Source organism: Conger conger, chromosome 18 (genome assembly GCF_963514075.1).
Source record: "Conger conger chromosome 18, fConCon1.1, whole genome shotgun sequence".
NCBI classification, from domain to species: domain Eukaryota; kingdom Metazoa; phylum Chordata; class Actinopteri; order Anguilliformes; family Congridae; genus Conger; species Conger conger.
In genome coordinates this window covers 20,111,010-20,135,175 of record NC_083777.1, presented here as the reverse complement: position 1 = coordinate 20,135,175, position 24,166 = coordinate 20,111,010, and the positions used below count along the sequence as shown (strand labels likewise).

Genomic DNA, 24,166 nt, shown 5'->3' with positions numbered 1-24,166 from the left:
GCTCAGCTTAAAGCTTTCTTACGCAGCTGTGGGAAGCACACCTCACAGCATGTTACCCTACTCCAAAAGTCCTTCCTAATCGTCTCAGAACAGGGGACACATTTTGGAATCATGTGGACATGTTGGACTGCATGTTCTGGGAGTTTTGTATTATTGTACCACTTGGCTATGGGCAAACTTGGCTCAAAGTCTTTCAGCAAAGACGGGGGAGATTCAGAACAGACGTTGAATCGGCAAGCTTTGACCAAAAAGCACACACCCCAGAAGCCACGTTACCCTGGTAATACAGAGACAGCATGTTGCTTAACCAATATACAGCATATTTAAGGCCATTCAATGTTCAGTGGAATTCCGACAGAATGATTTAAGACTAATGCCTGAAAGAGATAAATCTTTAAGACATGGGCCATCTGTATAATTTTCTTTTCACACATTAAACTTCCAATTACAGCTGTGCGCGCAGATAGCTTATGAGACCATATTACATTACTGAGTTATACTTAAGGTTTTACCATCTGTATAAGATCAGTCCTTTCGAGTAAACATGTTTTTCAATGCAAGAGCAAGATACATCCAGCCTGATTTACTGTAACAAGGCCTTTAGCATGTACAACACCTTTTAGCACACACAAAACCAACAACATGACCAATGATTGGTCATGGTATTTGTTTTGCGCCACTCATTGGTTATGTAATTAGCTTTGCATGCGATAAAGAGCTTAGTAAATCAGACCCATAGTGCAATGTGAACGCTGGATGAAATGGTAGGCTGAGAAACACACAAATGTTCTCTCTGCTCGCCTGTTTAAATATGCTGTATGCTGTTTTTTCTGTTATGCTGTCAAGACCCAGAAAATTCTGAAAGTAAAGTGCTTTTCAGTCCCCATGGAGTCACTGAGAAAATCATTTAAAAATATATCTCTTATTTCCAGCTGACCCACTTTCATGTATGGTATATCTTAAATTTTAAATGATTTAGATTACATTCAAGGAGGGCTTTACTTGAAATACTTCAGAAAGTCTATCCGTCCGAGAACTGGCAGAAAAAAGCTTAAGTATTTTTGTTTTTTTTTAACACAATTCATGTCTTGAATGACAAAAACATGTAGCTGTCAAAATATTTTCGAAAGTATTATTTATTTATTTGTTATTTAATGTTCCTTGCAGTGAAGGTTTCAGCATAGTAGAGTGTAGGCTTCTTGAGATTATGACCACGGACTCATAGGGACTAAAATGAATGGCTGGGTCATAGGAAGCTATGGATCGCATTACATGTGTTAGACACAATCCGACTGTCACAATAATAACCACCGCTCCCATATTAGGTTCTTCGTGACAGTGTCAGGCCAAACAGAAATAAAAGAAAAACGGTCCCAGCTAAAATGTAAGCATTCATTTTGCGATTTCAATCTCTTATCAAATTACAATTGAAATTCTCAACTCACAAATAAATATCACTGACACATCGTATCCCATAACACATTGTATACTTTTGTTGAGGTTGAGAGGTACACAAAAGTCAACCAGACCTGGGTCAAATACTTAATTCAAAATACTTTAACTCAAAAAATTCATTCAGATTACTGTCAGTCTTAAAAGTAATGTCTATTTTTGTCAACAGTCAGACAGAGCGTCTTCAGTCTGGCAGTAAGTTTTGGGTAGGACATGATTTGGAAAATTCCCAGGGACCTGCATTAGCATTTAGAAAATTGCTAGCATGGACAGAGAAAAAGCATCTTGGCTGCGTGTTTGACCCAGGTGTGCAGTGATGTATGCGAGGGAACGAATGTCCGGCTTACAGTTTGAGATACCTTTTCAGTATCAATGCCCCGGGACATGGACCAGGTGGAGGCGATGTAGTCCATGACCCTCTCGCTCAGGCCTTTGGGCACCTGGTACAGCTTGAGGAAGTCGCGCACACTGTTGAGCATCTCGTGGTACCTGTTGGTGTTGGCGTACATCTGCTGGAAGATGGTGGTGACATTACCGAAGATGGTGGCATACAGGAGAGCTGGGGAGACAAGCGGACGCCTATTAATTGTGGCAGAGGACAGAGCGGAGGACCTGACAATAACAAATCTGAATCAACTACAGGTCAGTAACACAACATCGCATGCACAACCCACTACCAATAATAATGTGAGGTCTGTAAAGAAACAGTGACAATTCAGAAGGTTTATTGCCTCATTTTTTGGCTTTTTTTAAATAATTTTTATTGAATTATTGACTATATTGACCCTTGTGGGGTAATATAGTCAAATGCAGGATGGGACCCTCTGCATTTGACCCATCCTGGTTATTTTGGAGCGGTGGGCAGCTACAGTGCAGTGCCCGTGGACCAACTCCAGTTCTGAGGCCAGTAGTTTGGTAAAGGGCAGTGGCAGGGTTATACCTAACCTGACTTGCATATCTTTTGCTGTGGGAGGAAACCTGAGTACCCAGAGGAAGCCCATGCATGCATGGCTCCAACGTGCTGCCGCGCAATCTTTATGGTATCAGCCTGGCCATGTTGACGTGAGAGCAATCCCCCCAAATGACAGCTTTTCTAATAAATTCGCCAATTGTCAGTTGCTCCTTTGACTTTACTTGCACACTTCATAAGACTTCTTCTTCCAAGAGGTTAGCGCAAATGATACATGGGGTAATCCTGTGAATGCAGTATTGATGCAAGCCCTCCGCAGCAGAGAGACTAACCCTGTGAATGCAGTATCAATGTGAGCCCTCAGTCGCAGAGAGACTAACCCTGTGAATACAGTATCAATGTGAGCCCTCAGTCGCAGAGAGACTAACCCAGTGAATACAGTCTCAATGTGAGCCCTCAGTCGCAGAGAGACTAACCCTGTGAATGCAGTATCAATGTGAGCCCTCAGTCGCAGAGAGACTAACCCTGTGAACACGGTACAGACACAGGCCCTCAGTCGCAGAGAGACTAACCCTGTGAATACGGTACAGACACAGGCCCTCAGTCGCAGAGAGACTAACCTTGTGAATACGGTACAGACACAGGCCCTCAGTCGCAGAGAGACTGACCCTGTGAACACGGTACAGACACAGGCCCTCAGTCGCAGAGAGACTAACCCTGTGAACACGGTACAGGCACAGGCCCTCAGTCGCAGAGAGACTAACCCTGTGAACACGGTGCAGACACAGGCCCTCAGTCGCAGAGAGACTAACCCTGTGAACACGGTACAGGCACAGGCCCTCAGTCGCAGAGAGACTAACCCTGTGAACACGGTACAGGCACAGGCCCTCAGTCGCAGAGAGACTAACCCTGTGAATACGGTACAGACACAGGCCCTCCGCCGCACAGCTCTGCTTGGCTATGCGACGCCCGTAGGCCGGCATGTCAATAACAATGCCAGAGATGCGGCGGCAATCTCGGCCCTGTCAGCGGGGACAATGGAGCCGGGGAAGCGGGCAGCGTTTTCCTCTGTTTCTCATCAGGGCCCGTAATGAAGGGGCACCGCAGGGGGCCGGGGGGGCAGACGCAGAGGTCACAGAGACCGGGAATCAGAGCAGTATTTAATTATGGCTTAATGGAGCCGCCGCACCGGCCCCGGCCTCGTCTGCATCCCAGGGTGCACTGGGGCCGACCGCGTTAACGCTTCGCATCCCGTGTGGTCCAATGCCGGCTTTGTCTGGTCGCCTGCTCCCAGCAGATCACAGATAAGTGCAGTTCTCAGATTATTTCTCCACGTACAGGAAGGGTGTGTGTGGGGGGAGGGATGAAGGCTGAAGGGCAGCCGTACATGCCTTATCTTAATCAAAATCCAGAGTTCCGCCAGAGAGAACAGGCTCTGGAGCCAGGACCGCGCAGAATTGCTAAATCTGCAGAGGGCTGAAGATCTGCCGCTTCATGACCATCATCCTGAGCCTCTCAAATGAACACCAAATGAAGCGAAATTAACGTAATACACCGTGACCATGAGAAAGCGAAGAAACACCAGGCTAGGTTCACTGGGGGTATTGTGTGTGTGTGTGTGTATGTGTGTGTGTGTGTGTGTGTGTGTGTGTGTGTGACATATCACACTGAAAACTGGCCCAACTTGGACTGCCTGCTAGCATCACCTGTACTGCCAACCTTCATTTTACATTCTACTCATGTCATCCAACATTGCCATTCTGTGTACTTCTGTCCTGATAAAAATCAAGTGGCATTTAAGCACTGTGGCCTGTAAGATAAAACACGAATATATGTAAAATACTGAATTGGTAAATGTACAGCAGATGAACGATATGTGAATTTAGTCACATCTCCTGTGATTGCACAGTCTTCTCTTAGCCCACTCTGTCGGCCATTCTTTATTTTTACAGAATTCTTTGATATTTGTGACTTCTCTTTCCCTTCAGGTGTGGCTTCTATTTATCAAAACTCACTTTACTCTGGAGCCAGCTGACAGCTGGAGTAGGACAGGAAATGAATTTCAGCCGAAAGAGAGGGCCGGTGCCACTTCCTGTGCAACAAAATGATCCATTACTCTTTTTTCCGACCTTTCAATGCACAGTTGGTATTTGAGCTAGCATGTTTAAAGAGTCATGGCTTGCATGAGCACTTCTTTCCCCCGGGAGATAAATGGTCGCGCTAGCGGAGATCCCATTCACGCTGCGCTGTAATAAATGCCCTCTGCGATGTGGTTTGACGGCAGCGTGCTGTGAAGTGGAGTAGCTCCTGAACGCGATGCTCAGCGGCGCATTCGTTTTCCGCTGGGCGTCTGACACATGGCTACGTCAGACCCCGCTGTATTGCTTTTACGACAAAACCCAATCAGATTTTTTCAGCAGAACACTGTTTCACCAGTTCGCCGGCAAACAGCGAACAATGCCCTGACTTTATTCACAGAGCCACATCATCAGTTTAGTGTTATCCATTTTTAAGTGTTTAACAAGTCAGTGAGTCTGGTCCTCGATGTGGGGAAGTGCTAAGTTACAAATTTATACTGGAAACATTCTCTCTTTTGTGTGGTTTCTCACGTCTTGATATCTTTTACAAGTCATGTTCCTCCACTTGTTTTTCAAAAGCGGTCCATTTGAGATGTGCTTTACCGTATAACCTCTTCCGTATATTACATTTGAAACGAGTGGTGGATCATTCGTTCTGAACCTCTTAAAGCAGAGCTTAAAGCAGTGACTCACCTCAACCCCCATCAATCCGTAACACCCACCTGCGTGAATCACTGTGGCCATTTTACGGCAGAGAACACACCACACAACTTCGGGAAAGAGACTTCAGTTATTACTGCCATCTGAACAGCGGGGATGAAAAAATTATCATAAAGCCGCCTCAAATGTGCCTCCTCCTATCGTACAGTGTCCACATTAATGCATCGGGGCATTAGTTTTATACATGGCCCAGAGGGAGGTCTGGCTCCCACAGGCCAACTTAGACTATTTCCAGCAAATAGCCACGCATCCAAAGATCAGCTAGGCTTAAATCCACACAGCTTCAGCTGGGAGATATATGGGCATGAATATTACAGTATATGGGCATGATTCCGGGTTGTCCACGAAGTGCATGAGCTCAGTGTCTCGGCAGTGATGCAAACTGTCCCTGATTCATCCACAAAATATTACAGTCACAATATTACAATAACTTAACACATCATCACATTGAGAGGCATGAGACACATTCTCTTGTGGGATAAAATGATCATATTATGACTTTGTTCATATTTTGATCGTATTGGTGCCATTGATATATTGAAACTGGTGGCAGAATCACCCACACTGGCACTAGTGAGCAACATCTCTCTAGAAGACCAGGAAATGAGCTTCAAAAGCCTACTTTTGGCCGCTTGGTAAACAGTAGTTAATTGGTCTCTGTATGTGCATATATGGACATCATAGGAATTTTTCTGAGTCATTAGCTCAGTGCTGTGCTCTGCCGTAATGTGCCGTAAACACACACAGAGCTGAGATTGATGGACTTGTCTCAGCGGGTACAGGGACTCAGCTGTGTCCACACGGGGGGAGATTGGCCGCGTGCTTTCCCGTGTCCGCAGGTTATCTGCACCGCCGTTATGCTTGCTAACAGCGACAGGCAGGCCTCCCGAGATTCGTTCACCCACTCCGTGGGCAAAGATAAACGGCCACCGCTACCCAGGTAAAGACGATCAAGGCAAACAAGCGGGGGCTTATCTGTCTGTTCAGGAGAGCCCTCCATCTTGGGCCCCTAGCGTTTAAAACGTGACTCCTCGCCACCGTCTTTCTTATCAAACGGTGGCAGCGACAGAAACACGGGGTACTAATGCACACCTGTCACCCCAAGCACAGAAACAGGGCTTCGCCATGGTGATGTGTGATGAACACATGTAAATTTTGGCATTTACAGCCAAAATATTGGGTATGCTCTTACTCGGGGTGGTGTACAGTGCACACCAACAGATTTAGGTGAGGAACAAAAGCTGATGCTAATTCATCAGGGTCGCTATCGATAGCGGGAGTCCATACATAATCTTTCTGCATGAAGTGAAGCATCGTATTGAGGGTCGAGTGAGATTAATGTAGTGTTAAGATGTATACTCAGCGATCACTCAGAAACTGCTGATCTCCTGGGATTTTCACACACAACAGAGTTTGCGGAGACTGGTGCGAAAAGTTTTGCGGGCAGAAACGCATTGTTAATGAGAGACATCAGAGGAGAAGGGACAGACTGGTCGAAGCTGACAGGAAGGTAACAGTAACACAAATAACCACACATTACAACAGCGGTGATACTTAAAAAGTGCTCACTGAGTGTATGTGGGTGAGAGGATATAGTTTTTAGCATTATGCATGTAGGGCTAGTGTACGTTCACGTGATTAGTGCTCATAACTGCATAGAAACAGAGGAAAGATGGCACTGAAGTACATCAAACCTCTATATACTGTATTTATAGAGATGTTAAGCTAAGCAACTGTTCATTTCTAAATGCGTGAATTAATGCCATGTGTGGAGAATGTGTTTGCATAAATTGTGTGATATTTTCTGAATGCCATTGGTGTCAAACCGAAATCTTATTTTGTATCTCCAGAAAATGTCATTCTCGGGAGCGGCAAAAATCTATTTAAATGTGTGTAAAACGGTCAAAATGACAAACAAATAAAAAGTTCTAGTATGCCACCAACAATAAATAGTATACCTTGATGTACAGTATATAAAACCACAAACTAAACATATTTGAAGACCACTGGTACATGTAGATGCATTGATTTATAAGGGCTCACGCTTCAGTTTAGAAGCGCAAAATAAGACCAGCCCCAAGATGGAGTTTGGATAAAACCTAAGGATTTTAGTTAAGCCCAGTCCTCCCTGTTCCTACTTCAGTTCCTCCAGAGCTCAATCTGCCCAACAGCATGAGGCAAGCTATCCTGTCTCTTTGCAACACAGTGGCCCTTCCTTAGGGATTCGCCATCGGAGAGCGAGAGACACTTCCAAAAATACAGGAAGTGGAGGTAAAGTGATCCAACGACCCGCCATAATCCCTTTTAAATCGACGCGCGAGGAATGCCAAATTGCTCAGCAGAGGTCAAAAGGTGGATCTAACGCGGTATCGTATGCCCCGTAGACAGTTCACTCCAAATGAAACTGGAGAGGATTTTGTTTTTAAACTTAATTTACGCCCTCGGAGTGGAGCGGTTGGAACGCTCATTGATTTCTCATCAGCCAAACGCTCATTCATCTTGTTCCATTTGGCCCTGTCGCGGAACTTAGCTTGTAATAAACTACAGAGACAACGTTTCTCACGACGGACGCCTGGCGAAGGGGATGTGGGACATCAGTCAAAGCACAAAAACCATATGGAAACGCCCTGCGCTTTTAAGCTTCAGTAACATATTACCCTACGTGTAAAAACATTGTAGAACGAAACAAAATCGGACCACGTCCCAGACCGCCGTTCTGAAAGCGCAGAGAGACATTAAGTGCAGTCAGGGAAAGGGTCTACGTACAGTAGCTGAGTTAATGGATCTCGATGGAGCAGGACCCACATCCACAGGGACAGGGGCATTGTGAGAAAGCACCTGTCACAGGCACAATGGGAAAGATTTATCAAAGCCGGCTGGCCGTACTATTCCGCAAAACGAGATCAAAAGCCCCACTGAGGGCTGATTTATTACCTCACGAGGACCCACACTATTTGACCCCGAACACATGTCTCAGACAGTGATACGCCATGCACCGGTAACAGTCCGGTAATGACAATATTTGCCGTTCGCTATTGCTGATCTCGCCAGCGCGTTCTTGCTTCCTAACTGCGTGTCTTACAGTTGGTTTTTGACACACACAGTGTTTTAGTTGCGTCTCTGATCGATTTATTCAGATTCTTCAGTCTGGTGATGGCCTTTTTACTGCCTTTGACACTTATTTGGTCTTCATGTTGAGAGACAACGGCAACAAATGCGAATTATACACCTAGCTGACAGAGCTGAGCATGCTCAGTGTTAATACTTTCGCTCCCCTAAAACAGGGGGCTATCCCAATATGGATATAAATACCCTCAAATTAAAGTTGACACTCTGCACTTTAACCTCATATTCTTTGTCTTATTTTGAATCCAATGTGCCAGAGTACTGAGCCAAAACAACAAAAATGTGTTGCTGTCCCAATACATTTGCATTTAACTGTATGGATTAATATATGTATGTATTTATTGAAATAAGTCAACAGAAAGAGATCAGTCATCTTCCTGAAAGCAACCTTCTGCAAGTCTACACTTATTCCCTTTTGTCAGACTTGGAAAATGCACAATCAATACACATTTACAGCTCTGAATACAGGGCATGTAATGGCACAGAAACTGGCCTAAGCAACAACAAAATGATTTAACTGTCTTTTCAATGTAAATGAGGACCATCATAACTCTTTTACAATACTGGTCATTTAGAGGAGCAGGTAATCTTACTGCTGACTGCAGCACAGCTAAATAAAATCAAATGATATACAATGCCTCTGTCGCACCACAACTATGTTTGGTCTGCAGTTTTTCGCCTCACAAAAAAAGACAAAGAAGCTCTTGGAAGAAGTACAAAAAAGGGCTACTGAGTTGGTATCAAAGTCATATCGAAATGCCAAGGCTGTAAAATTGCGCCGTACTGCATTAGGTATGATTAAAGAACAAAAGACTGTAACCTCCAAGCAGTGTATTTTGTAGTTTGCTTGAAGCTGCCTGAGGCGTTATACTCTATCTCAATAAGGCTCTCCTGGGGGAATGAGGGGTAAATGGCGAATGAGACGTATTCGGGGAGCTAGCCTAAAGTAAATGGACTGGTTAGCGCAAGGGACACCCCAGTGTGGTCACGCTTCTGTGGCCCTAAAGACGTATCCAATCAGATCGATGATGAACACGTGACCTGAGACGGCGGGCCGCTAATTCTGCATTCCGCTCCGCTAGTCCCTGTCGGTGATCCCACAGAAGAAACTCGAGGAGGTGTCCAAGCAAAGGAAAATTAATAATTTCAATTAACCGGTGAAGCGCCTCGTCCATTAGACGACCGCGTTCCGAAGGAGCTCGACAGCGGGGCGCAATTATAAACATTTTCGTCAATGCGCTTTCCGTGAGTCAGCTCCTGAAGAGGTCGGAGCGAAACCGCGCTCTGCTAGACAAATGCATTTTCCTAGTGGGATGATGGCCCTCTCCGTGCGTTAGAGACGCTGTCCTGCGTCAGCACTGCTCTGAATTATCCCCCCCCCACCCCCACCCCCACTTCCTGCAGTCTGGGTTCCTTGCGGCCACTATGCGCATTCAGGTGCTGCATTATTAATGTCCTTATAATTGTCTCTTTAATCACGGGTCATTATCAGAGTGATTTTTCCGGAGCTGTTTTTTTTTTTTTTTTTTTTTTTTTTTTTTTACAAAAAGCGGCAATTAAATTCATGTTTGTATGTATTTTACATACAGAACACTGGGGAATAGGTGTTATGAGAAAGGGGCTTTTATTTTGAAGGATCGTCCACAGTTGCCAGACTTTATGTGCACATTTTCAATCACATTTTTTTCAGTCTGCACAAATTTACTTGAATAAAACTCAACAGATAATGAACAACCTTCTCTGCTCCATCCACATGGCAGGAGAAATGCTTTGAACATTTAATTGCAAAAATAAATAATATTTTTTAAGAGATTCAGGTCATTTTTTTAAATTAGTTTTGTGGATAAATTATCCCAAATATATTTTTAGCCAACAATGGTAAAAGGTAAAAGTTCACTATTATAAATTTAAATTGAGCTGAATGTTACTGGCCACATTTTGCCATCGCTACTGCCAGGAGCAGAATGTCAGAAGAGACACACAATGCCAGAGCAAATGGTACTAAGACGGCCAAATAAACCCAAACACTATTTCACACGGTTTCTCACACCTATTTCTCTTACAAAAATAGAAAAGATTCATTAGGGAAATTCTTGTATATGGGGCTCGATCCCTAATGAAGAACAAAGTGGCTGACTTGTGTGTGAAGTCGTATGAATATCGTGGGAGACCGCAGAGGAAACGCCAGTGGGAGAGGGAGCCCGGCTGCTTCCATTGTACAAGGCATCAAAACGCTCTGACAGCCCCTTCCTCAGCGAGCATTAAAAATGCATACTGCATCAACATGAACATCCACGTCCCCAGTGCGGCTGAGAGACAAACTACAGAAAAGCCGTATGGTCGATTAGATGCATGTCCGTCAAACAGAAACGAAATGGTGTTGCGCATTCCGCACGGGTGTCTTGCCGGGCTATTGATTGGTATTCTTGCGCTAGCGACTGAAGATGGTAATCTGGTTTGTTCAGCCGTTTCGGGTGATTAGGATAGACACGCCATTGAGGACGTCTCTGAGCGATCGTGCGTTTTTGGCCTCGTTCCTAACATCAGATGATTTGCGCTCATGGTCCTGAAATCGGGACCAGGGCTGATTGCCTGAAAGCGTCAGGGGGCAAAACCCAGCGAAACAATTTACTGGCACTGTGGAAAACACACACAAACAATCCATTCATTATCCCTGATGTGGAGATGGTTTTGCATAAATGAGATGGTTTGAAAAATACATTCTCTCAAGGGGGTTTAAACTAGGCAGGCAGAAGGAAGAATCAGCTGTCTAGCAGTTGTCCACAGTTTGGTTGCCACCAAACTAAACAATTAAAACAACTTTCAGTTTCTAACTCAGAAAGCATTGTAAAATGGAATTGCAATGCAAATAGCAATACAAGTGTAGTGGTGTGAGCCAATCATAACCACTGCTCACTGCTTGTTAGCCAATACATGTACAGTAACCTTAGTGTAGTGTTACCCGTATGATAGAACGATAGAAGACATGCCAGATCTTTTCTGAAACAGGTAAACTCAATGACTTCCAAAGAGAAAAGGGGACTACAGTTTAATATGATTCCCATTTGGAAGTGTTTAGTGGTGGGCTGACATGCTGGGGGCTGAAAATGGATTAATGCACTAAATCTGTACAGAAGACTTGCCAGGACGTATGACAGGCACCAATTATGAAGAATGTGTTACAAGGAATTAGATTTGCAGGGCTGAATATTCTGCGGAAATTGAATCTCAACTGGTTCTTACCTGACATTACATTATATTACGGTGACTTAGCACACGCTATCCTGAGTGACGGGAAAGTGAAGAAACTGTAGTGGAATCAGTCCTTCCTTTGTTTAAAGCAGCGCTCACATACCTAAAGAGAGGCACTGAACTGCCTTTTCTTTTCTTTAGGCTATATATTAATTTTGGTTCCTTGGATTTGATGGAGGCGGCACGGATGGTTCAGTGGGTAGCACTGCCGCCTCACAGCAAGGAGGTCCTGGGTTCGAATCCACGTCGGCCGGGGCCTCTCTGTGCGGAGTTTGCATGTTCTCCCAGTGTCTGCGTGGGTTTCCTCCGGGTACTCAGGTTTCCTCCCACAGTCCAAAGACATGCATGTTAGGCTGATTGGAGAGTCTAAATTGCCCGTAGGTATGAGTGTGTGAGTGAATGGTGTGTGTGCCCTGCGATGGACTGGCGACCTGTCCAGGGTGTATTCCTGCCTTTCGCCCAATGTATAGGCTCCAGCCCCCCTGCGACCCTGATCAGGATAAGCGGGTTCAGATAATGGATGGATGGATGGATGGATTTGATGGTATTTATGTCACGCATAATGGGCGCTCTGCAAGTCGTAGGAATGAGACTGAAACCAGGAAGTATATTTGTTGTGTTTAAGCAATCGCAGTATTAGGTACCTGCACATTAAGCTCAGCCGGTGGTGTGACTATGACATGCAGAGATCCCTTGTGTGTAGCCTGCCATTTGAAGCATATGAGAGCATATTTGATCACAACTTTTCCTCTGATATTGTTTGAAGTCACACATCAGAGGCTCCGGCGCGTCATGTGATCGTGTGATTCTCGCGTCATGTGATGCTCTACTTCGGCTTCGCATTCTTTTAGGCTGCTATCCTTATTTATTGATTTCTTTTTTTCTCTCTCTTCTTTTTTTAGCGACGCTATTTTTAGATTTTGCAGCGCACTGTAACAGCGCAGACTTTTCCTGCGTTCTCGCTGCAGTTCTTACTCTGGGAAGAATCGGGTCTGTTCGCCGCGAATCCTGCCCTGACTACAGAACACGCGGGGCGTGAGGAACGGTCTAATCAGCGAACGGCTCTGCTGGATGACAGCGTCTGCGCTCAGGGCTGTGAAGCTGGCGACTGCCTCTGTCTGTCAGGCCTCCTGTCGCCCCCTCCACGCCCCCTGTTCCCGAACACGGCTGTGAAGAGCAGGAGGACATGTCACCTGCTTCACGCTTCCCCCTGAGACCCAGAGTGCATTTCAAAGATGGGGTCTGTCTCTCTCTCTCTCTCTTTCTCTGTCTTTCTTGCATCTTATTTTCCTTTCCTCTACATCTCTATAAATCCCTCTTTTCCTCACTCACAGTGTCTTTCACTCACTCCCTCTGGCCTCTCCTTCTCTGTCTCCAAGTACCCCCCCTCTCTCCCTCACTCTCTCTCACCCTCTCTCCCTCCCTCTCTCTTTCTCTCTCTCTCTCTCATGCACTCCTTCCCCACAGGCAGAGCAGACAGCAGCTTTCCCGCGATGCACATAATTAGCTCTGATAGCCTTTGTCATTAAAAGGAATGGCGAGGAGGCGTGGCCTCAACCCAGAGCGACCAATAACAGTCTCCCGTGGTGCCGCCCCACCGCAACCGTGGAGTTACCGAGAAACAAGCTCAGTCAGAGTCAGGCTGGATCAAAACCCTCTGAATCCTGTGCTTTTTCGATTCTGCAGGCTCTGAGGGGCCCAATTAAGATTGATGGAAGGATGGAGGAGTCAGAAACAGCAGCAGAATCTACATCTCGCGTCGCGCCAACACACGGTGAATTCTTAATCCCCTTCCCACGATGAAAGGCCCGGTCGGACGGACGGGAAGTTAAATGTGAGGTTTGTTCTCCCGCGCTGAGCGCCAGAAACCGCCTTAGATCAAACGCGTCTCACACTGAAGGGGTGTGATCAGCAAATTCAGAGAACTCCCCGTAAGACGGCTGCCTCAGTCCTGAAAGTAGTGAACCCAACCCAACGGATTACAGCCAACCTCCAGCATCGCATTTCGTATGCACATAACGCGGGCCTGCACTTTACTTCTCCAAAGTGAAATCTCGCAGTATTTCGAACATTTTTGAATATCGCAGATGGGGAATGTGCTGCAGGTTATTTGCTTGTCAAAAATGCTTATGAAGTCATGGCCAAAGACTGAAAACTGTTTCTAAATGATCATTATGGGACATTTCATGTTTTCAGTTAGATGCTACACAAGCATCCACCAGACACATTTTGTTAAAGGAATATTTTTATGTCAGAGGCAGTATATTTTGTTTGCTAAAACTGCAAATGATTACACATATTTATATTGTTGTCAAATTATACATAAAGGGTTATTACATTTTCTAGAGCTTTACTGTTATAGATTATTATGTGCCTGGCTTATTACAGTGCTCAGGATTACAAACAACACCCCTGGTAAAAAGTCATAGAATGCAAAATCACTATATTGGCTGTGTTGTTACCGTACTATATGAAAAATTGAAAAAATAACAGTTTACAAAAAATAATAACAAGGCCTTTTCCGTCACTTCAAAACAGGGGACCAAGGATTGAGATTTGCCCAGAAGCTCGTAAACTCCAGTGGTTACCGGTGGCGTTGCAGTTTATTAAGCAATTGAAATCCATTCAAAACTATGACTTAACCCTGGTGAAATTATATTATTTTGAATAGTACTTTTAAATTAGAAATTAACTAGGGGAACACTAGATACAAAATGTATTCAATCCTATTCATCTCGTTACATTTAGGTACCCAGTTTGCATGCTCTGGTGCCAAAAAAAACCCAAACATGATTGCCTCTATGAACTGGCTTCATGCACCATTGAGCAGCTCCCATAGGAATCCATGGAGCTGGGAGGCAGAAGCTGTCTCCACTTCCTGCACATTTGTGTGACTGTAGAAAAGGGTCCAGCCAGCGAAAAAAGGTCCTCACAAGTCACTCTCAATGGGTCAGAGTTTCTGGGTCCAGAAGGTGCCCCCTCTGGTCGGGAACCATTGCGCAGTGACTGGGCGTGGCCCACTGAGACTGGCCGCACGTATTTCTGAGGACACATATCTCTCATTATGTCACCCGCTTTGCAATCCAGGTTTGCAGGAGAAACGGGGACATGAGTTGCTCACGCAGAAAAACTCCACTTAAGCGGCTATTGATACATGAGAAAAATAGGTCGCTCATTCAATTTGGGGATGCTCGAGTAACAAGGAGGAGACAGCTGGAGCAACAGGGAATATTTCACAAAATCCCTGAGCAATTACACAATGCCGCTATTGACAGGAAAAGATGAGCCCAAAAAGCCGCCATTATTTTCTGACAGTTTGTGGCATACGTGGAGCCGGTGAAATATTGCAGCGTGAGTTTGAGTTGGACAGCCGGACGCTAATTGTAAGAGTGGGAATGAGTCACTGTCAGAAAAGCAGGAGATGAACACAGAGGACATTTCAGACAATAGCCACCAGTGAGCTTACAATGATTATTACGGGCTCACACGTTCTCCTTCCATCCACTTCAGTGAACGCTGCTATTTATAGAGTCGAGCTGAGTTTGTTTATTGTGACCAGTGCTAATAATACTGCTTCGCCGCGTAATTGCTGTTATTTAACATAAGTAATTAAGTGAATTGTCGGCCCTTTTTTTTTCTCAAAGTGTAAGGCTGCGATTCGGTCGTACAAATTCAAGCAGCATGGGGGTACTAAGAATACTTCGCTCTTCGCAAATCTACCCACTGAATTTTCTTTTTTGAATCGGCATTGAACGCAGAGCTCCATTGCTGAGCAGAGCGATAACGTGCACAGGCAATGGAAGAATGACAGATGTGTTTCTCCTCATAGTTTTAGATTAGAAATGAGTCATATGTTGTAATGATGAGTGGTTGATGTAGCTTCACCCTGGCTTGCAGTCAGCAAGTTCATGAGCGGGGTGCTTTACTGCCTCCATACCATCAGTGATACACTGGTCATAGCTCTGTTCAACAGCAACAGCACCACACACACGCACACGCACACGCACACGCACACGCGCACACACACGCACATGCACACACATACTGCTCATAGCTCTGTTCAACAGAGGAACATAATACAGTCACTAGACTAGAAGCACAGCCTAGCAACAGCGCCATACACACAAAACACACACACACATAATGAATACTCTGGTCATAGCTCTGTTCAACAGAGGGACAAAATACAGTCACTAGACTAGAGGCACAGCCTAGCAACAGCACCACACACACAATTTCAAAGTTCTTTAGTTTAGTGTGTGCAAGAGGAACTGTGCCCAAGCCTATCAAACCATAAATAACTTTAACAGTTTATTTGATTTGATTGAGTGTACTTTGTGAACTTGTACAGAAGAGTAATAAGTAATAGCAAGTAAGATAATAAAGTTTTAATGGTTTCCTTTCACCCCTGCCAAACGAATCAGGCAATATTTGAGTCAGACAAAAGGCCATTCTTATCCGTGTTATGAGATCAAAATAGTGCACCCTACAAATACACACCGCAACACTGCCAGCTTGTTTGAAGTTGTACTGTCATGGCTGCAGGTCTTACGGGTGTATTCATGCTTAGTGTAGTGTGCCTCTCACAGTCCGGAACCAAACACTGACTGTGGCCATGCCAGCTATGGATTCCCGATTCCCAGCCGTGAACATAATGCAGGCAGAACATACAGTAATGGTGATTACGGTCAGAAAACCCAGTGAAATATGCTACTCCTGAGATCAGGGCTGTCCAACCCTGCTCCTGGAGATCTGCCATCCTGTAAGCTTTCATTTCAACCCATTTGGCACACCTGATTCGACCACTTAGCAGTTCAATTAGATCTCTGGCTGTTGAATGAGGTGTGCTGTGTTAGGGTTGGAGTGAAAGGAATGGTTGATCTCCAGGAACAATGTTCGGCTGCCTTGGTGTATATACAGTAATGCGCTGAAACTACAGTGATGGTAATTATAGTCAATGAACCCAATGAACTATGGGAAATTTTCTCAGAAAAGTCAGGGCCCCTGAAAAAGGGCTGAGATACAGGGCTTTTGTGGGAGAAACGGGACATCTGGTCACCCTATCCAGGGAGGGAAGGTTTTAACCATAGGGGTATCTCCCCCATTGGTACGCCCTCCCGTTGCGATCTATCCAGACACACTGCTTAGCTCAGTGAGTGTGTTTGAGGGTGGAGCGCAACATGACGGCCTAAAACCGTAAGCTGGGAACGAGAAGCCACGCCGGGCGTTGCCCCTTGTGACTGTGTAAAAGCGGTTCGCCGTGGCAACCAGCGCCGCCGCACTGTGATGGATAATGGCGGGAATTGCTGAGCCGGATCAACGCTGCCCTGACGGCACCTCTGCGAATGTCGCCCGGAAACGGTCGCCCTGGAAACAGAGTTGCCGTAAACGGACAACGGAGCGTCCGCCACCTCTGTCATCGTGCATGGAGGTGACCCGTGCTTCCCCCTCCCCCCCCAGAAAGACCCACGGCCCCAGCTGCTGCGTTTATGGGCCCCTGTAATGTGGCCCCAGTAGGGGGACTGTCACATGTTCTTAAGGGTCTGGTGCACCTGAGATGGCAGCTCCAACCTGGGGTCCCACTGTGAACATAATGCTGTGAGACAAGGCCCCCAGCGTTGGGGCGGTTTAAATCACACGGCCGTCTGCTGCGGTCAAAACCTCAGCGTATGAAACAAGAAGGCCTGACAGCTCCGAGATACAGCACCAGGCCCTTTTACTCTGTAAAATATGCACTCTGGAAAAAGTAACAACCAGGACAAGGCACACTGCCAGTATAATTATGAATACATTTCACGGCAGCATGTTTTTACAGATACTCTGCAATATCGAAAAAGGCTGCATAAATTGATGTATATTTGTCCAAATCGCAAGTGTTGCGATATTGTGAGTTCAGCTTATTTTGTTGTCTTAAGGGAAGCAGTTACAGTGGCCTCACTGATGGAAATTATGAGCAGGACAGAAAGAGTACTGTTTGCAGTTTACAGTAATGACATCGCAAGGCCAAGCTAAGCAAAGCCAGACCAACTCAGCACAGTTAACCGTCAGATTTACTGCGCGTTCCGCTGAAGAGCTGGCATCAACAAGTACCTGTTAATAAACAGGTTCACAGTGAAAAAAACTAAAATGTCAGCCTTGAGAGAATTAACTCCTCGCATTCCTGTAGAACACTGCTAACAAACCCTGTTCCTGGAGAGCTATCATCCAGTCGGTTTTCACGGCAACCCAAACAAGGCACACCTCATTCCACGGCTAGAGATTTCGCTGAGCTGCTGATTGGTAGAAGCAGTCGGATTTGTATGCCAAATAATGGTAAAAATGAAAACCCGCAGTGAGATGACCAGGAGCTGGGTGGATTACTCCTGCTGTAGAACGTACACAGGGGAGAGGATGAGAGGAGGCTGTCCGTTAGCCTGCCAGGGGCCTCCCTCTCACGCCCCTGTCCCTGAGATGACTTCCGACTCGGCCCCCGCCAGCCGTCGTGCCTTCGTCCTTGCCGTAACACCCTGGCGCGTTCTGGTGCCAGCACGCGGCGAGAGACGCTAACGTGATACGAAGGGGCTTATAAAAAACAGAATGCACCGGCGTTCCCCGGAGACGCCGGGCTAGGGGCGCTGGGCACAGCTTCAGCGCTCGCGGTGACACAGATACACAAGCTGTGTCCGTCGGCGTGGAGACACAGCAAAACGGACCGTCAGAGCGCGAGCTCGTGTTCGATAGCGCTGGCACCTCCAGCTTTCTATGCTGGGGCCTTTTTTCTGTGATAAGCAGAAGCTGTGGGGCCCTGTTAATGCTTACATGCTTGGATGTAATCACATGCGTACTGAACATGAGGGCCCCATGCAGGCTCGCCCAGTCTACCAGCTACCTGATAGACCCATCTGTGGCAGCCCTGCTCACCCCTGTTACCCCAGAACCTGTACACTCTGATCCTGCAGCTATGTGTACTCACACACACACACACACACACACACACACACACACGTACACACAAACACATGTATGTAGGCATGCACATGCATACCGATCCATATGCACTCACACACGCATGCATGCGCGCACACAAACATGTGTATGTAGGCATGCACAGTCAAAAACATCCACATGTACACGCACACACACACATGCACGCACACACACACACACACGTGCGCACACAAACACACATATGTAGGCATGCGCATGCACACACATCCACATGTACACACACACACACACACATACACACACACATGTGCACCCACAAGCACACTTGCATGCACATAAACACATATGCACACATGCCACACACAGGCATTCAAGCACATACACACACACACACACACACACACACACACAAATACATAACTACAAAACTTTATTGGTTGAACTAAGGCACGGCTTGCAAATAGCATGCTGTTCTGTGTGCGATAAGAGTAGGTGGACAAGGTATGTATAGTTCTGTTTCTGGAAACTGTAATGTCATCTATTTTTAAGTCAACAACAAAAAATATATATAAAATGTGTTTTTTTATCCTCATGCGTGAACCCATGTAGGCAGAGTATTTTTATATCCAATGTAGCTATGGAATATTGTATTTCATAATATACTGAAACACTTGAGACTTTATAACTGCAAAAGCAAATGTGTTGTTTTAGGGAGAGCTTTGGTTGCAATTGATTTTCGAATGCCACAACAGCGCACCTGTAGATACAGTGAGCCACTTTACCCACAGCGCTGAGTGATGCAAAAATTCTCATCACCATTTCCACGTTTAACATCGGAAGATAATTGCACAAACATCATTAATATTAATGTCTCGAAGATCTGAACTGAAACACAAATGCAAATCAATACGGCCGACGAAATGATTCCATCGGTCTGTTGTAAAACGTAATTATAATAATAGCCATTATGATAACAGCACTAAACAGTGAGAATTGCTTTTGCACGAAATATATTATTTGATTTTCCTGTTGCTGATGAGCAATGCACGAAGCCCCCGGCTCAACCCAAAAAAATAACTAGCTTTTATGTCTTGCATCACCAGTTTACGACTGTCATCGTCACCAACAGCAACGCAATGCAATCCCAAGAATTATATTTAGCTCTGTCTCTTGGTGACGTTTGCATATTCCCATCAGAACACTTCCGTTGCCTGAAGAACTTGTTGTGCTCTCTTCTGGCGCATAAGTGCAAAAGCGTGACAACACTTAAATTCTTAACAACAGAACATCTGAAGGCAACTCGTTCCAACATAATACTCAGAATATAACTGTGTTGTGTATTTTTGAATAATGCGCCTTAATGTCAAAAACCAAAAAGATTCACTATCAGTTGTTATAGCCCAAATTATCATGATTTGGAACGTCATTGCAAGTCATCGCAAGTGCAGATATGCGTTTACAGTTCCAATGGTCTATCTTTGATACACCTTTTGTTATTTCATATTTATTTGACATTAAATTTCAGACTGGCAGCCTTGTTTTTCTCTCTTCGTGATTAAGTGTCATGGGTCCAACCTCCTATTGCAGGGGGGCGCCAGACCGGCCCTTTTTGTTCATATTATTTACTGTCCTGCCTGCTGTTCTTTTGATTCATTTTAAAATGAAAATGAATGATCTTTTTCTGGGCAAATTGCGAATGCTGTGTTTGAGGGTTTGTGCGGCTTTGTCATGGTGCGCTGGCTGTGGACGCTGGGCCCTGCCTGAAGGGGGGCTCGTCCGGGATTGGACTACAGCCCCGTTTCTAATCTCTGTTTGTAGCACACTGTTTACCCCTTCTTAAATGTGCGGCTTTGTTTTGCTCTGCGGCACATTTGTGGCGTCTGGAACATAAAAAGCGTAGAAAGAAAATGGCTTGCTTCTGAGTTGAGGAGGCTAGAGTTGGAGCCATTTCAATGGCGTCCCTGCATCTCCGGAGTATGGCATTAAGAAACATTGTCATGTAGTTTCCCCTGTTTAAGGAAAAGGGACTTTTTAAAGAAGCAATTTATAAATTTGTTGCGCAAACAAGATAGACTGAGGGGAGATGAAGGAACTGAATTCACGGAAAATGAGGCGAAATAGCGTTCACAGATGGAGCCCAAGAAGGCTGAGGAACACATGTTGTCTAATTAGCTCTCGTGAACGCAGAGCTACAGTATGTTACACAGCAAATAGACACAATGTTTTTCTTCTGCACCCAACAGAGTCCTTGCAAAGACACGGCCTCCCAGAACTACAAATGTTTTTGATACTACTGGGGGACAGTTGTAGGAACGTAGACATTAAGATGAAAGATACAGAGGATGACTGCAATAGGCGACCCACTCTGTGTAATAAACCCAGTATTCTGCCCAGTTGTGTCTAAGTATGCTTATTATACATGGTATCGCATGCTACTTTTGCTATAAAACTACTGTATAATACTGAAATGTACAAAATTACCCACTGTGTAATACTAACATGTACTACCCTAAAAACTCAGTATGTCTAATAACCAATCATAGGAGTTTTGTATGAGTCTTCAACCAATCACAGTAGTTTTGTATGAGCCTTTAACCAATCGTAGGTGCTTTGTGCAAATTAAGATTCAGGACCTCATTTACTCAGGGAAATTAAGCCAGTAATGAAAAGCAATTGCACCTGTCATTTGAGCGTCTTCATTTGCCTAATCTACTGACTGAAGCACATAAACAGGAGCTAGTAAACCGGAGGCTGGCTCATCAAACATCGCACTGCCTTTTAGAAAAGTGCTGAATCTGAAGGGAATCCAGGGGTCAGCACGCCACAGAGGCCCACAGCCCAAGGGCATAACTTAGTTTGAATATTGCATTGACCCAGAGACCTGGGATGCTCTAGAGCCCTGTTCCTCAGAATCACCATCCTTGAGGGCCGAGCACTGCTGGTTTTCCACCCTCCCTTTACCTGGGAGTGTCAGGTGTGAAGCCAATCTGGCCAATCAGTAGCACTAATTTGTTCTTCTAAAGTTTTCTGAATTATTTTTCTCATCATCATGCTATATTACTGGGGGGTTGTTTGGCTTGTTCTGTAATGGGGGGGGTTGTAATCCCTGATGAAAGCTGGATCATTGCAGCACTCTCCCTTTAGGCAAAAATTTAAATGTCCTCTCTCTCTCTCCATTATCAACTTCATGACCAATACAAAAGGCCAAAATTTTGATGATCTGACCACAAAGAGAAAGTTGTTCACAACCCACCTACTGTCCTCAGCGACCAGGAGTACCGTGTGACCGTATATCAGTGACAGTTCATTGGTCATCCTGACTGCCAATCAATATGTGACTGCCTGTGATGTTCATAGAAACATTCACATACTATGAGCTAAGGTCCACTAAAATGAGCTATGGTCTACTAAAATGAGCTATGGTCCACTAAAATGAGCTATGGTCCACTAAAATGAGCTATGGTCAACTAAAATGAGGTATGTCAATTTGTACATTTTGAAGTAAACTATGAGAAAGGTTGACACGTCCAGAAACCCGATATCGCCATCTGTTCAATTTCTCCACAGGTGACTCTGCATTCTTATGGTGGTTGTTCAGGAGCAGAAACACCGATGACTTTCACGGACGGCATTGTGTATCTGAAGTGTCATCGCATTTCATCACTGGCTCTATTGGAAAGGTAGCCGTTGCTTACTGTGGGTGTTTTTCGGGAAAGGTGAACTCAGGACAGACAGTACAATGGAGAGCAATATTCCATCGCAAAACATCTTCTCACAAATACAGTCTCACCACCAGGCTGGTCTAATCATCTGCAGGTATGAGTGCTTACAGTGTCTTTTACTCCCCAGATTTCTTCACTTTGGGGAATTTTTTCCACCGTTAACCACACGGTGAAATGCCAAGTGTTAATTCAAGTCCAATAGGGACCGTATATAGTCTGTTCATTATACTACATTGCCACGTTATGGAATAAAGCGGTTGAAATGCCCTGTCTGCAAAACAGTGTTCACAAAATCCACGTTCTTGTACCCAGAGACATATCGTGCCTTGAACAGATGGCCAAAGCGAAGGTTCCTGATCTGGTTTGTGACCAAAGTCTTTGGTTTGTGACAACAATCTTGTGAAACTATCATATGCAATGTATTTCTGAGACACTAATGCTGGCCAAAAATAGGCATTCAATCCAAAAACCAAATCACATTCATCAATTTAACACGGTGGCTTTCTTTTACTTCCATCTGCAGACAAATGTTCATTTAGGATTTTTTTTGGAGTGGCATCACACCCTCATTGGGTACTGACACAGTGATAATGCCTGGGCGCCACAGGGTATGCTGGTTTATGTTCAATTCAAAACCAGCAACCAATTCCGACTGTGGAAACATCAAATTAATTGATCAATTAAGTGCTCGCTAGCAACGGAAATCTGAAATCCCTGCAGCTCTCCAAGAGCAAGATGGGAACTTTAATGACTTTAACATTTTTCTCAAGCTTGTTTCTCACAGATTCAGTAGACTACCAGATACTCAAGTTCATATTTTTAGCACAGAAAGTTCAGTCTCTTTGCGGCTCTCGAGATCAGAAGATCTTGGAAAAGTTGGGTATCTGGCGAATCCACTGAATCTGGAGAAAGGCGTCAGGAAGAGGCGGGGCTAAAACGCACAACCTATTCCCAGCCAATCATCATGTCCGTAGCGAATAAGGAAGAGTCTGAATTTGAACTAGCGTGTTGCAAAACATTCCACTCAGTTGGGAGGAAACATTGTTCAACCCTAAAACCATCGTGGCAACAGCAAATAAGGAAGAGGCGGGGCTTAAAAACACAGCCTACTCACAGCCAATCATCATCATGGCCACGGCGAAGATCTTCTCTCCGTCGGTGGTGGGCGCGATGTTGCCGAACCCGATGCTGGTGAGGCTGGTCATGGTGAAGTAGAGAGAGGAGATGTAGACCGAGTCCTTGCTGGGGCCGCCCTCCCACTTCTCCGAGCCGCTGACGTTGAAGCGGTACGGCGAGCCCACGGTCTCGCCCAGCGTGTACAGCCAGCTGTCCGTGCGCACGGAGTTGCTGTCCTCGTCGATCACCTCGTATTCCCCGATGCTGTACCAGATGCAGGCCAGCCAGTGAGCGGCCAGCCCGAACACGCACACCAGCAGGACCAGCACCGCCGCCCCGTACTCGATGTAGTGGTCCAGCTTCCGAGCCACCCGGCCCAGACGCAGCAACCGGACCACCTTCAGAGAGCTGAAGAGACTGCTGATACCCTGGAGGGAGGGGGTAGAGAGACAGAGAGGGGAAGAGGGGGGAAGAGAGAGGGGAAGAGAGGCAGAGAGACAGAGATGGAGAGAGGGAGAAGGGGGAGAGAGGGGAAACGAGTGAAAGAGGGGGGAGAGAGGTAAAGAGGGATAAAAAGGGGTGATGGGAGAGAGGCATCAATTCCTTAGTTTCCTGAAGTAAAAGTACTCCCAGTACAACAGTAATAGCACATTCTTACTCTGGATGTGAAGTACTGTATGCAGTGAGATAACGTGTAAATCTGAATTTGGTCAAATATACACACACCTCTTAGGTGCTGAGCAGGGATAAATGTGATGCAAGAACGATAGGGCTCACCCTATTAATTCTCCCAAAATAAACTTCACTGTCCAAATGCTTCAGCCCTTTTTTTAAACAGCTGACTGACTGCCCATGGTGCATGT

The 24,166-nt window shown here is 45.4% G+C and overlaps 1 protein-coding gene across 1 annotated transcript in view; it reads right to left on the bottom strand.

Moving 5' to 3' along the window:
* The window catches only part of kcnh1a (potassium voltage-gated channel, subfamily H (eag-related), member 1a), a 95,342-nt gene that overhangs the window by 45,939 nt on the left and 25,237 nt on the right, over positions 1–24,166 (bottom strand). Inside the window, exons 7-8 of the mRNA XM_061228076.1 lie at positions 23,302–23,731; positions 1,812–2,011 (exon numbers count right to left, since the gene is read on the bottom strand). Of these exons, the coding sequence (XP_061084060.1) occupies positions 1,812–2,011; positions 23,302–23,731 (630 nt within the window). The remainder of the gene's footprint in view (positions 1–1,811; positions 2,012–23,301; positions 23,732–24,166) is intronic.